At 40.5% G+C, this 13,318-nt stretch overlaps 1 protein-coding gene across 3 annotated transcripts in view; it reads left to right on the top strand.

The window, feature by feature from the left end:
- The window catches only part of LOC103506849 (sex peptide receptor), a 162,277-nt gene that overhangs the window by 29,221 nt on the left and 119,738 nt on the right, over positions 1–13,318 (top strand). For 2 of the 3 annotated variants that reach the window (XR_003390820.1, XM_026821820.1), the window contains exon 3: positions 6,510–6,620. Coding sequence is in view for 2 of the 3 variants with exons in the window: in XM_026821820.1 (XP_026677621.1) it covers positions 6,510–6,620 (111 nt within the window). In the remaining variant the exon portion in view is untranslated. The remainder of the gene's footprint in view (positions 1–6,509; positions 6,621–13,318) is intronic. The other variant, XM_026821821.1, reaches the window with a different exon arrangement.

The raw sequence follows: 13,318 nt of genomic DNA, 5'->3' as shown, positions 1-13,318 counted from the left end.
TTTTTTCCAGACTCTTTGTACCTACCTGCATACATATTTTTAGCTCACAAGTTCACGTAACTCACGGAAAAATGGGTAGGTAGTCTGTAGGTACCTTAAGGAAAGAGAAAAGTGTGAAAGAAATTCATGGGAAATCAAAATGGAGCAGTTGCAAAGGGTAAAAATTATAAATCAATGGTCGATTCCTATGTAAAAAGTTGGGAAAAATCCAAATCTGAGGTCAAAACTCCGAAAAAATAACTGTACCTAATAAATCGAAAATTCAATTTTTATTTTCCGTTCTAATGAATGAGATCAAAGATGTGTGACGTCAGACTTTACGCAGTTGTTTTTTTCGTCCGCTAGGTAGCGCCAGTATGAAAGCATGATTGCGGAGGAGCAGAAAGAAATGCGCAGAAACGTATGCGCACAAACACATTACTGTGTTGCCTGCGAGGGAGCTTTACTCGGGGCATTTGACGTGACGTCATCGTGTACGGGAGCGTATGCCGTGACGTCCAAGTTCACGATTTACCGGTATTCTATTGTACTTGTAACAGTTTTCGACGGAGCCCCGGGAACAGAAAGAATTTCATGAACTTTGGAACATTATGGAGGAAAAACCTTTACAGCTTATGATATGAAATGTGTTTATAGACACGACCCTATTGTGGCGGCTAATGCCAAAGGCGCCATTAGTACCTACCTACAGTTTGGAAAAATTGCTTTACCAAACAGTTAGGTACCGAAAAGAGGTTGGATAGGGGGAAGGGTAACTTCGGAGATCTTATCGTTTCGAAATCTAACAGAGACGGAGGACAGACACAGGCTAGAAAGCCAGGAGTTCCAAGAACGAATCCTATTGGTTTAGGATAAAAAACCAGGAGGTATTAGGAAACCCTGATCCTTCACAATAAAGATAAGATGCACAATGACGCCCTTCTATTGTACTTGTAACAGTTTTCGACGGAGCCCCGGGAACAGAAAGAATTTCATGAACTTTGGAACATTATGGAGGAAAAACCTTTACAGCTTATGATATGAAATGTGTTTATAGACACGACCCTATTGTGGCGGCTAATGCCAAAGGCGCCATTAGTACCTACCTACAGTTTGGAAAAATTGCTTTACCAAACAGTTAGGTACCGAAAAATTAATTTTTTTTTTTTTTTTTTTTTTTTTTTTAAATCAAAATCTCAGAGTTGAAACTTTGGGACGTTCGTTTAACAAGGGTGCTCTTTTCTCTCTCTCTCTCTCCTCCTCCTCCTCTCTCTCTCCCTCTCTCTTTCTCTCTATTATCTCTCTCACTCTTCTAAGGGATTCAAACTTCAAATGGGAAATTCGAAAATAATAATGAAATGTAAGGCTACATCTGATTGGTCTCTCTCTCTCTCTCCTTATCTCCCTGTCCATCATCTTTCTCTTTTCAACTAACAACAAGGCCTCGTGCTGTCGTCATCTCTCTCCTTGTCTTTCCAAATTCCCGCTGATAACAAACAGAGATAGAGAGCGTCAAACAAAATGGATAAACAATACGAGAGAGAGAGAGAGAGAGAGAGAGAGAAATGACATAGGTAAGAAGGACAGAGAGAGAGAGATACAGAAACAGAACAAGAGAAAGTGAGATTGAAAAAGACAAAGAGAGAATGAGCGAAAAAGTGAAAAAGAGAGAAGATAGAGAGAGAGGAAGGGATAGAAGAAGAGGGGGGGAAATGAAGATAGAAGGGGCAGAAGGAGAGGGAGAGAGAGGGAGAGATATTGTAAACAACAGAAAGATACTACCTAACATCATCAGATAGAAAATTACATTTATTCCCGAATTTTCCATTTGACCCCTTGAACAAATGGGAGAGAGAGAGAGAGGGGGAGAGGGTGTGTGTGAGAGAGAGGGACAGGGGTGGAGAAAAAGAGGGTATGAGAGAATATTCAGGATAAACAATAAAATATGAAAGGGAGGGGGAAAAACAAAAGCAAGAGAGAGAAAGAGTAACAGAAAGGGAGGAAGAAAGAGAGAGGGAGGGAGGGAAGAAAGAGAGAGGGGGAGAGAGAGAACTGATGACATGACGCCAATTTGTATATTTGTTTGTCATTTAAATTTTACGGTAGGGAGGGGGAGTAGGGAGAGAGATAGAGAGAGAAAGAGAGACGGACGTATTACCCAGCTTGGATAGGGAGAGAGAGAGAGATAGTTGGATGATAGGGTAGTAGGGATGAGAGAGGGTTTCAAATTGGCATTACTAGGACCCAGGGGGGGGGGGGGGGGGGGGGTGAGGGAGGGTCAATTAGGGGTGTACACAAATTAGCCGGAGTGGGGGGGCAATTAGGACGCTATATACATAGGTACCTATACGTTCAGTATGGATGCATATCCGATTATTTGTATTGACAAAACAAACATGCAATATAGAGGGGAAGATGGAAAATTGGACTAAGGTGGCGTTTTGGACGAAAGGGAAAATCTAATAGTAGTTGCATAGTTGCATTTTCCTGTCGAAATTTCACCTCTTTTGAAGCTCGGTTCCTCTTAGTGTTGGGAACAATCGATTATTTCACATAATCGATTATCAATAATCGATTAACATAATCGATTATTCCCAACACTAGTTCCCCTCTTTTGGCGTGATAGTACCTGTACTAAACCATAGGAAATTCAAGTTTGCGCGCCATCGAAATCGGTTCCGTTTCGAATATAACTCAGGCCAGACAATCATTTTTAATAGCAGGAGGAATAGGGAAAGGCTGGTCATACGGGGTGAATCAGAGAAGAGAGACCTGACGACAGGTACACCTGATCAGCTCAACCTGATATTGAGTGGCTGGCCTCAGACGACAGACAGTATAGGAGAAAGCTAAAGGCGAGAGCCATCAACGAAAACAAAAGCTCCCCACCAAATCCCTTTTCGTACATAAATTTCTATCATCCATTACCGATATTTTTATTATATTTAGGTATACCTATGTATATTTCTATGTGTAAATATATTTCTATATTTATATAGGCCAAATCCCCGGTACACATCCTACGCCCATCAATCAATAAGTCATCCCGCCTCTCCCGAACACCGCAACCAGATTAAATCCTTTTGTTTTTTCGGGAGGAAAAGCTCATTGCGAGCGCTTTTTACTTTTTTTTTTAATCTTCTTTGAAAGCTTTTCCCTTCTCCTTCATTCGACGTCGTTTTAAATCGAGAAAGAAGGGACGAGAAGCGAAGGAGGTAAAAGGATACGGACAGAGTAGGAGGGAAAGGAGGAGGTTTTTACTTTTTTTTTTAATCTTCTTTGAAAGCTTTTCCCTTCTCCTTCATTCGACGTCGTTTTAAATCGAGAAAGAAGGGACGAGAAACGAAGGAGGTAAAAGGATACGGACAGAGTAGGAGGGAAAGGAGGAGCAGGGGAGAGTAAACGAAAATAAATTTCCAGGCGAAAAATTCGAGAGCTGAAAATAATATCCGTCCGTGGCAATAATTATTGACAGTGGCGGAGCTCTGGTTTAAGGTATGGGGAAGCACCAGATGCTTTCACTGTGCCGTCAACAGAGGGGTTCATTTTCTTTGCACTGTGCCGTTTACGGAGTGGTCCGAATTGAATTTTCTTCTGGCCTCTAGTTTCTCTGCGTCTACATTCTCATAATAACCTAAGCTTAAGATCTACCTATTACAAACTTGGAGAGACTAAAATAAGGGGGGTACTTCAAATTTGTTTCCGGGTTCTAAAATTCGTGATACATACAGGGTGAACAACTTTTGAATATAGATATACCTAGATGTTCTGTAGCTAGATTCTCAGGAATCAGGATTTACAATTTGTTTTTACCATTATTGCTGCCAGCTTCGGAAAAGATGATTATGAGGCCCAAAGCCGAGGTGGTACACACCACTAGTTTTCATCATTTTATCTGTAAGCCCCACATTTATCAAGCGGGGCTCTTACCAGCCCACATCTTTTTCCTTTCTTATTTCTATCATCCATTACCGATATTTTTATTATATTTAGGTATACCTATGTATATTTCTATGTGTAAATATATTTCTATATTTATATATAGGCCAAATCCCCGGTACACATCCTACGCCCATCAATCAATAAGTCATCCCGCCTCTCCCGAACACCGCACAACCAGATTAAATCCTTTTGTTTTTTCGGGAGGAAAAGCTCATTGCGAGCGCTTTTTACTTTTTTTTTTTAATCTTCTTTGAAAGCTTTTCCCTTCTCCTTCATTCGACGTCGTTTTAAATCGAGAAAGAAGGGACGAGAAGCGAAGGAGGTAAAAGGATACGGACAGAGTAGGAGGGAAAGGAGGAGGAGGGGAGAGTAAACGAAAATAAATTTCCAGGCGAAAAATTCGAGAGCTGAAAATAATATCCGTCCGTGGCAATAATTATTGACAGTGGCGGAGCTTCGGTTTAAGGTATGGGGAAGCACCAGATGCTTTCACTGTGCCGTCAACAGAGGAGTTCATTTTCTTTGCATTGTGCCGTTTACGGAGTGGTCCGAATTGAATTTTCTTCTGGCCTCTAGTTTCTCTGCGTCTACATTCTCATAATAACCTAAGCGATCTACCTATTACAAACTTGGAGAGACTAAAATAAGGGGGGTACTTCAAATTTGTTTCCGGGTTCTAAGATTCTTGATACATACTTTTAAAATTTTTTTTTTTTTTTTTTTTTTTTTTAGGATGGAAAGTGGAAACTTGAATGATAAAAAAGAGTTGTTAGTAGGTACTGTACGGCCGTTTTTATCCATGGTGTTTACAAACAGAAAAAATGATAAAATACCAACACCTCTGGTTAGGCATCGTGATTGGAATTTTCCTTCTCAGAAGATTCGAACCCCGGACTTCTCCTTGTTAGACCATGAGTAATCCTTGGGAAAGTGGGTCATTTGTGAGCCCCTAGGGAAATGGGACCTAATAAATTTATATAGTAGGTAGCCCTCTCCTTGTCGGACATTCAGTGAGTCCAACAGGGTGAACAACTTTTGAATATAGATATACCTAGATGTTCTGTAGCTAGATTCTCAGGAATCAGGATTTACAATTTGTTTTTACCAATATTGCTGCCATCTTTGGAAAAGATGAATATGAGGCCCAAAGCCGAGGTGGTACGCACCACTAGTTTTCATCATTTTATCTATAAGCCCCACATTTATCAAGCGGGGCTCTTACCAGCCCACATCTTTTTCCTTTCTCATCAATTCCCTATATTCTCTTCAAAATCCTCTCTTCTCCTTTTCCTTAGCTTACTAGTTAAGCCTTAACTTTTGATTTTCTTCCTTTCTTTGAAAAGAGACAGGGAGCAGCTATTATCAATTCCCTATATTCTCTTCAAAATCCTCTCTTCTCCTTTTCCTTAGCTTACTAGTTAAGCCTTAACTTTTGATTTTCTTCCTTCCTTTGAAAAGAGACAGGGAGCAGCTATCCCCTTTTCTTGTTCTTCTTCTGATATACCTCGGTGTCCCCCTCTCTCCTTCTTTTTCTTTCTCCCTTCTTCTTCGTCGTCGTCTTCTCCTTTCTTCTTCTTTATTTATTCCTGCTCCTCCTTCTTCTTACTTATCCCCCTTTTCTTGTTCTTCTTCTGATATACCTCGGTGTCCCCCTCTCTCCTTCTTTTTCTTTCTCCCTTCTTCTTCGTCGTCGTCTTCTTCTCCTTTCTTCTTCTTTATTTATTCCTGCTCCTCCTTCTTCTTACTTATTTTATCTATTTTCACTTCCTCTCCTTCTCCTCCAGGATCTGATTTGTGTCCATTTTCTCTGTTTCCGTCATCTAACATGACCTGCATTATAGCAGAATAGCAAATGGCTTTTAGAGAAGAGCAAAATAAACACGTGTAGGTTTATGTTTTCCGGTTTTGTGTCATACGTACCTTTTTTGCCGATTTTAGGGCTTCCTCTCCCTGGCCTTTATTTCTTAGCCATATCTTTTCCGTCTATATTTTTAATGTCCACAAATGCACACACGCTCCGGTTTTATGAGTTCTGAAAAAAAAGCAATAAAAACAATAATAAGCGAAGAGACAAATAACTATACCCAGGATATCTTTCTCTCCCTTTCTCTCTCTCTCTCTCTTTCTCTCTCTCTCTCTCTCTCTCTTTCTCTCTCTCCCTCTCTTTCTCTCTCTCTCCTCTTTTGCTCCGTCTTTCTTGCTCCCTTTTGCCCGTCACATTTTTGTCACATGACATGAGATACCTAGGTGGTACAGTCTTTTGAAAATAAAAATAGAAAGTTAAAAATATCCTTATAACCCTTTGGTGTACTTCTTTTGCTATGTGATGTACCTATGTAGGTTTAAAAAAACAAATTTAAATAAATAATAAATAACCGTTTATACGAGTTTAAATAAATAATAAATAATCGTCTCGTATACCTACCTAGGATCTAATTTGAATTTAGCAAAAACAATTTTTTGCTGTGTGAGATATGATTATGATGGTATTAAGGTTCAAGAAAAACAAAATAAAGATTAACCCTTTTGTGCCCACGGCCGATTTTCAACTCCCCACATAATTAACCCTTTTCGTCATCTGTTCACAGCCGGAGCACGCGGCCTGGGTGACCTGGCTGTCGGTCGACTTCTACTTCACCGCCTACTACACGTTCCGGGTCCTCTTCGTGCACACGGGCCCTTGTATCTCCCTCGTCGTTGAAAAAGAAAAATTCCGTTGGTCCTCATTTTTCCTGCTCTATGACTTTGAAACATCACCCAAGTAAGCGCAACTGATCTATTACTTTCTCCTTATAAGCACTTTAGCTATAAATATGTTTACTAGCAGTTCATTGAACTCACCCATACACTATGTTTGGGCCGTAGGGGGGCCCATGTGTTGGTCGTAGGAGCCCATATGTTGGGCTGTAGAAGCCCCGGTGCAGTAATGGGGCCCAAAAACTATGTAGAAAAAATATATTAGGTATTTCCTTTGAATCCTTTAATGAAGATGTATGTGTACATCAAATTACATTTTTTTTTTTTTTTAATCAAAATCTCAGAGTTGAAACTTTGGGACGTTCGTTTAACAAGGGTGCTCTTTTCTCTCTCTCTCTCCTCCTCCTCATCCTCTCTCCCTCTCTCTTTCTCTCTATTATCTCTCTCACTCTTCTAAGGGATTCAAACTTCAAATGGAAAATTCGAAAATAATAATGAAATGTACTGCACAACCCTCATGTTGATAGTCGTGGTCACGGTCTTCCTTCTGGTAGAGATACCCCTAGCTGTAGTTACTGTAAGTACCATGTGTGTGTAATATTCCAGTAGCTAGTTGTTGGACTGCCTAAAGTTAGAAACACACTAACCTCAAATCACGTGACGTGACGTAACCTAACGTGATGGTTAATCAGAAAGATGAAGTCCAAAGTTTTCCCATAATATTGTAGATTGTACCTAGGTGATGTCGTTCAGGAAAGCCACATTACCGTCACGTGATGGTAGTGTGTTTTTACCTCAACGCAAGTTATCCTTGGATTTTGCCCTATGTAGGTAGGATTATTGTGAGCCCCCTTGGTACAACAGACAACTGCAGTTTAGTTTTGAAAGTCGTGTGATAGTCACATCACGTATTCTTAGACTGCTCATGACCCATTTCACATTTTAATGTCAAACGTTGGGATATTTTGCATTTTGTCGGGGAATGTGGGCGGAATCTATTTCCATGAAAAATTAAAAATCTTTGCGAAGCGCCCCCAGTGCAAGCTGCTGTTTACAACCGGCAGCTAAAATGTCGTTCATTTCGCCAAAGTCAAGTCTTGAGAGCTTGAGACTAGTGGAACAGTAGTGAACAAAGTTATGTATGTATCTGTGCAAAACCGGCAACATTCTGCAGATCCCGTTGTCACGTTCTACAACTGCAGAAGTTGCTGTCACAATTGTGCAAAATTTCATCAAAACTGTAGATTCGTAGAAGTTCAACCCATCCTTTAGGACCGTTTTCCCTCTACACTTAAGCCTCTGAGTGGGCTTATACTGTGCAACTGTGCTTTGCACTACTACGTATCGTACAAAAAAAGCCCAGTTAGGGGTAAACAGCCCTAAAAGTTGGGTTAAGCTACGAATCTTACAGTACTTTGCATTTCGCGTCTTTCTGCGGTGAAGGTTTGCAATAATTTGCATACATACATACATACATATTATAATGTATGTAGTTGGTTGTACAAAATTTCATCTAAGTCGGACACTCCGGTTAAGAGTTGTTGCAGAACCAACAAACTATCGGTAGGTACACCAAATCGTTTAGTTTCACCCCCAAAGCTTTCAATAATTTAATCAGACAGATAGGGTAGCGATACTTTATGGTCTCTTAACGACTGCCACAATTTATTTAGAGAGATACATTTTCGTGGGAGTCAATATTTTAGAGGTTTGTGAAATACCTTCACCGTTCATGAGACCTTATATCAGTGGTCACTCCCCTACCTCTCTAACTAAATGTAAAACACGGATTAATTTCCAGCAATACAAGTTGCCAAAAACTCCAAATAATACCTTTTGATTTATCGAATATCCGGACCTAAGCACACCTATCCCTTACTTTTGTTAATATTTTCAATTCAAGAGAAAAACGAGGAAAAACATTTTTTAATCAACAACATTTTTACCATTAGAGAAATAGAGAATGTTTTCTCTTCAGATTGTATAGAAATTTTTCAAAATGAAATGTAGGATACGAATGGCGTAACCGCAAATGACTGGTCTGGGGATGAGGTGCCAAATAATTCTGGCAGTCCTTTTTCAGCGAGTTTAGGCTACCCTATTATTTTATTCTGTACGCTACGTATAATTTTTAGGTAAATTTTGGTTTTGCTTATATCGAGTACGTCCTACGCATCAGAGAAACGTAATTTTTTGGACATGTTATACATAAAATGCCGATTCCGATTTGCGCGCTACCTTTGATTTCCAATGGTTTAGTACAGGATACAGGATCAAAAGAGAAGAAATGAACTTCAGAAGAGGAGAAATTTCAAACGGAAAATACAACTAAATTCATCGACATCACTTCACCACAGCGTGAACGCTGCTGAAGCTCAAGAGTTATAAGTTATAACCTTATAACTTATAACAGTCTCGGTCAGCTCCCACGGCGTAGTGGTCACTGCGGTCGCCTTGCACGCGGGAGACCCGAATTCAATTCCCGGCGGGGTCAAGAAATTTGTATCATGCGAATGATTGATTCCGTGACTGGCTGTTGCGGGGCCCACTCAGCCTCGTGAGGAAAACGAGTAGTTATGACATGTAAATGCGCATAGCGACCGGTGCCAGCATGGTAGGTAAACATTGGATGTTAGGATTATTGGTTTTTTTGCGAAAAACCCTACAATGCTGCAGTGAGCACCAAAGTTGTGACATAATAACACAAAGAAACTGCGTTTACTTATAACAGTCTCATGACCCCACGAGGATTTTTTCTCCCAAAACTACTATTTCAGTATTATTCGCAATTGAATTCGACTCCTGTATCCAGCTTAGAACCATATAACTTATTAGTAGTATTAAATAGTTATAAGTCAATACAGATATTCCTGCAAGTCAAGATTCGGGGCATGCAGGTTAGTCCCCTAGATTGGAAGTTATCGGGATTCAAGATCCCCAAATAGGATTAGCTCCGGGAACGAACAGTCTGAGAAGGGGATTTTCGCATTTTCCGGTGCACTATAAGAAGATTTCACTAAACTCTACCATGTGCGAAAAGGATGGAAATGTAGGATGTGAGGAGAGAGAGAAAGAAGGAGAGAGAGAATGTGAACAAAGAGTAAAGAGTATGTAAGTTTTCAGGGAAAGTTTCTTGGTTCAGACTTTCAGAGCTGCAGACAAAAAGGAGCTTTATTTCTGTTAATTCTTTAACGTCCCCTAGTCAGACAAGTTTACCGTTACCGAAGTTGTTGGTCTGGGCGAATGACTGTCTGGGACTGGCTATTTTGGGGTGCACTCAGCTTCGTGGTGGCCGATGAAAAGCTAGTTGAAACTCAATCGAAACCTCCGCTTTATTTCTGTTAATTCTTTAACGTCCCCTAGTCAGACAAGTTTACCGTTACCGAAGTTGTTGGTCTGGGCGAATGACTGTCTGGGGCTGGCTATTTGGGGTGCACTCAGCTTCGTGGTGGCCGATGAAAAGCTAGTTGAAACTCAATCGAAACCTCTTTTTTTGGCAAGTGCTGCTTTTGAAATGGAAAAAAGGGGAGGAAAAATCACCCCCTGTTTGAAATCTCCCCTGCAGTTCCAGCCACGTTCAAAAAGACTCATCCCAAATGGAATTTGCATGGAAATTTACTTATGTTAATAATTTATCGACCTACGTGCTTTCGGAACATTTTTGACAAAATTATGCTCTGACTCCGTCCCCGAAACTTTTCTGTCCCTAATATCCCACTCTTTCGCTTACTTTTCTGGGATGAAGATGGTGTCCCTCGAAATTTCCCCCGAAAAATATATGGGAAACAATTTTTTTTTTCTGTGGTACGTGAGATCCTGGACACCATTAACATTTTGAAGCTGCAGTAAGTACCTTGGATATTAAGGTTCAAAATCCAAAATCCAGTGAGTGTAGAAAGTCCTTTCTGTGTTAGACACAAGACGGATACGCGACACGTTTCCACTGGCATTGCTACGCGACATTCCTTTGATCCGGACCGACTTTCATCGGATAGAAGTCGCATGGTCGCACGACGACACACAAAATCGCGTTGGTGGAAATCCACCTTAAGGTGGCGTTTTGGACGAAAGGGAAAGTCCAATAGTAGTTGCATAGTTGCATTTTCCTGTCGAAATTTCACCTCTTTTGAAGCTCGGTTGTTCCCCTTAGTGTTGGGAACAATCGATTATTTCACATAATCGATTATCAATAATCGATTATGAAAAATAATCGATTATCATAATCGATTATTCCCAACACTAGTTCCCCTCTTTTGGCGTGATAGTACCTGTACTAAACCATAGGAAATTCAAGTTTGCGCGCCATCGAAATCGGTTCCGTTTCCAATATAACTCAGCCACTCACTATCAGGTAGACCTGACGACAGGTACACCTGATCAGGTCAACCTGATTTTGAGTGGCTGGCCTCAGACGACAGACAGTGTGGGAGAGACCTAAAGGCGAGAGGCGAGAGCCATCAACGAAAACAAAAGCTCCTCACCAAATCCCTCATCCATTACCGATATTTTTATTATATTTAGGTATACCTATGTATATTTCTATGTGTAAATATATTTCTATATTTATATAGGCCAAATCCCCGGTACACATCCTACGCCCATCAATCAATAAGTCATCCCGCCTCTCCCGAACACCGCACAACCAGATTAAATCCTTTTGTTTTTTCGGGAGGAAAAGCTCATTGCGAGCGCTTTTTACTTTTTTTTTTAATCTTCTTTGAAAGCTTTTCCCTTCTCCTTCATTCGACGTCGTTTTAAATCGAGAAAGAAGGGACGAGAAGCGAAGGAGGTAAAAGGATACGGACAGAGTAGGAGGGAAAGGAGGAGGAGGGGAGAGTAAACGAAAATAAATTTCCAGGCGAAAAATTCGAGAGCTGAAAATAATATCCGTCCGTGGCAATAATTATTGACAGTGGCGGAGCTTCGGTTTAAGGTATGGGGAAGCACCAGATGCTTTCACTGTGCCGTCAACAGAGGAGTTCATTTTCTTTGCATTGTGCCGTTTACGGAGTGGTCCGAATTGAATTTTCTTCTGGCCTCTAGTTTCTCTGCGTCTACATTCTCATAATAACCTAAGCGATCTACCTATTACAAACTTGGAGAGACTAAAATAAGGGGGGTACTTCAAATTTGTTTCCGGGTTCTAAGATTCTTGATACATACAGGGTGAACAACTTTTGAATATAGATATACCTAGATGTTCTGTAGCTAGATTCTCAGGAATCAGGATTTACAATTTGTTTTTACCAATATTGCTGCCATCTTTGGAAAAGATGAATATGAGGCCCAAAGCCGAGGTGGTACGCACCACTAGTTTTCATCATTTTATCTATAAGCCCCACATTTATCAAGCGGGGCTCTTACCAGCCCACATCTTTTTCCTTTCTCATCAATTCCCTATATTCTCTTCAAAATCCTCTCTTCTCCTTTTCCTTAGCTTACTAGTTAAGCCTTAACTTTTGATTTTCTTCCTTTCTTTGAAAAGAGACAGGGAGCAGCTATATCCCCTTTTCTTGTTCTTCTTCTGATATACCTCGGTGTCCCCCTCTCTCCTTCTTTTTCTTTCTCCCTTCTTCTTCGTCGTCGTCTTCTCCTTTCTTCTTCTTTATTTATTCCTGCTCCTCCTTCTTCTTACTTATCTTATCTATTTTCACTTCCTCTCCTTCTCCTCCAGGATCTGATTTGTGTCCATTTTCTCTGTTTCCGTCATCTAACATGACCTGCATTATAGCAGAATAGCAAATGGCTTTTAGAGAAGAGCAAAATAAACACGTGTAGGTTTATGTTTTCCGGTTTTGTGTCATACGTACCTTTTTTGCCGATTTTAGGGCTTCCTCTCCCTGGCCTTTATTTCTTAGCCATATCTTTTCCGTCTACAAAAACTCCCCCCCCCCCCCCCCATTTTCTTTCCCTCCCATTTGTTATCTCTGTTTCTCTTTTCTTCCCTTGTTTTTCTTTCTTTCTTTCTTTCTTTACGGCTTTCTTTTAAGTGGCAGGGTTCTCCTAGAGGAGCTCTTCCACCCAACCACTAAATTTTTCCTTCACTGTGAGCCTTTAAGTCTTTAAGATATTTCACCAGGGAGGTCTTGAATGCTCCTAGACTTTGTGAGTCTCTTATATCCCTATGAAGAGAATTCCATAATCTTCTCTCCTTCTTTCTCTACTGGTACAGGATCTATCTTTTTTTTCCAGACTCTTTGTACCTACCTGCATACGTATTTTTAGCTCACAAGTTCACGTAACCCACGGAAAAATGGGTAGGTAGTACCTACCTTAAGGAAAGAGAAAAGTGTGGAAGAAATTCATGGGAAATCAAAATGGAGCAGTTGCAAAGGGTAAAAATTATAAATCAATGGTCGATTCCTACCTATGTAAAAAGTTGGGAAAAATCCAAATCTGAGGTCAAAACTCCGAAAAAATAACTGTAATAAATCGAAAATTCAATTTTTATTTTCCGTTCTAATGAATATGAGATCAAAGATGTGTGACGTCAGACTTTACGCAGTTGTTTTTTTCGTCCGCTAGGTAGCGCCAGTATGAAAGCATGATTGCGGAGGAGCAGAAAGAAATGCGCAGAAACGTATGCGCACAAACATATTATTGTGTTGCCTGCGAGGGAGCTTTACTCGGGGCATTTGATGTGACGTCATCGTGTACGGGAGCGTATGCCGTGACGTCAAAGTTCACGATTTACCGGTAA

Source organism: Diaphorina citri, unplaced genomic scaffold, assembly GCF_000475195.1.
Source record: "Diaphorina citri unplaced genomic scaffold, Diaci psyllid genome assembly version 1.1 scaffold266, whole genome shotgun sequence".
In the NCBI taxonomy this organism is placed as follows: domain Eukaryota; kingdom Metazoa; phylum Arthropoda; class Insecta; order Hemiptera; family Psyllidae; genus Diaphorina; species Diaphorina citri.
The sequence above is the reverse complement of the archived record's forward strand: the minus strand, read 5'-3'. Positions and strand labels throughout refer to the sequence as shown.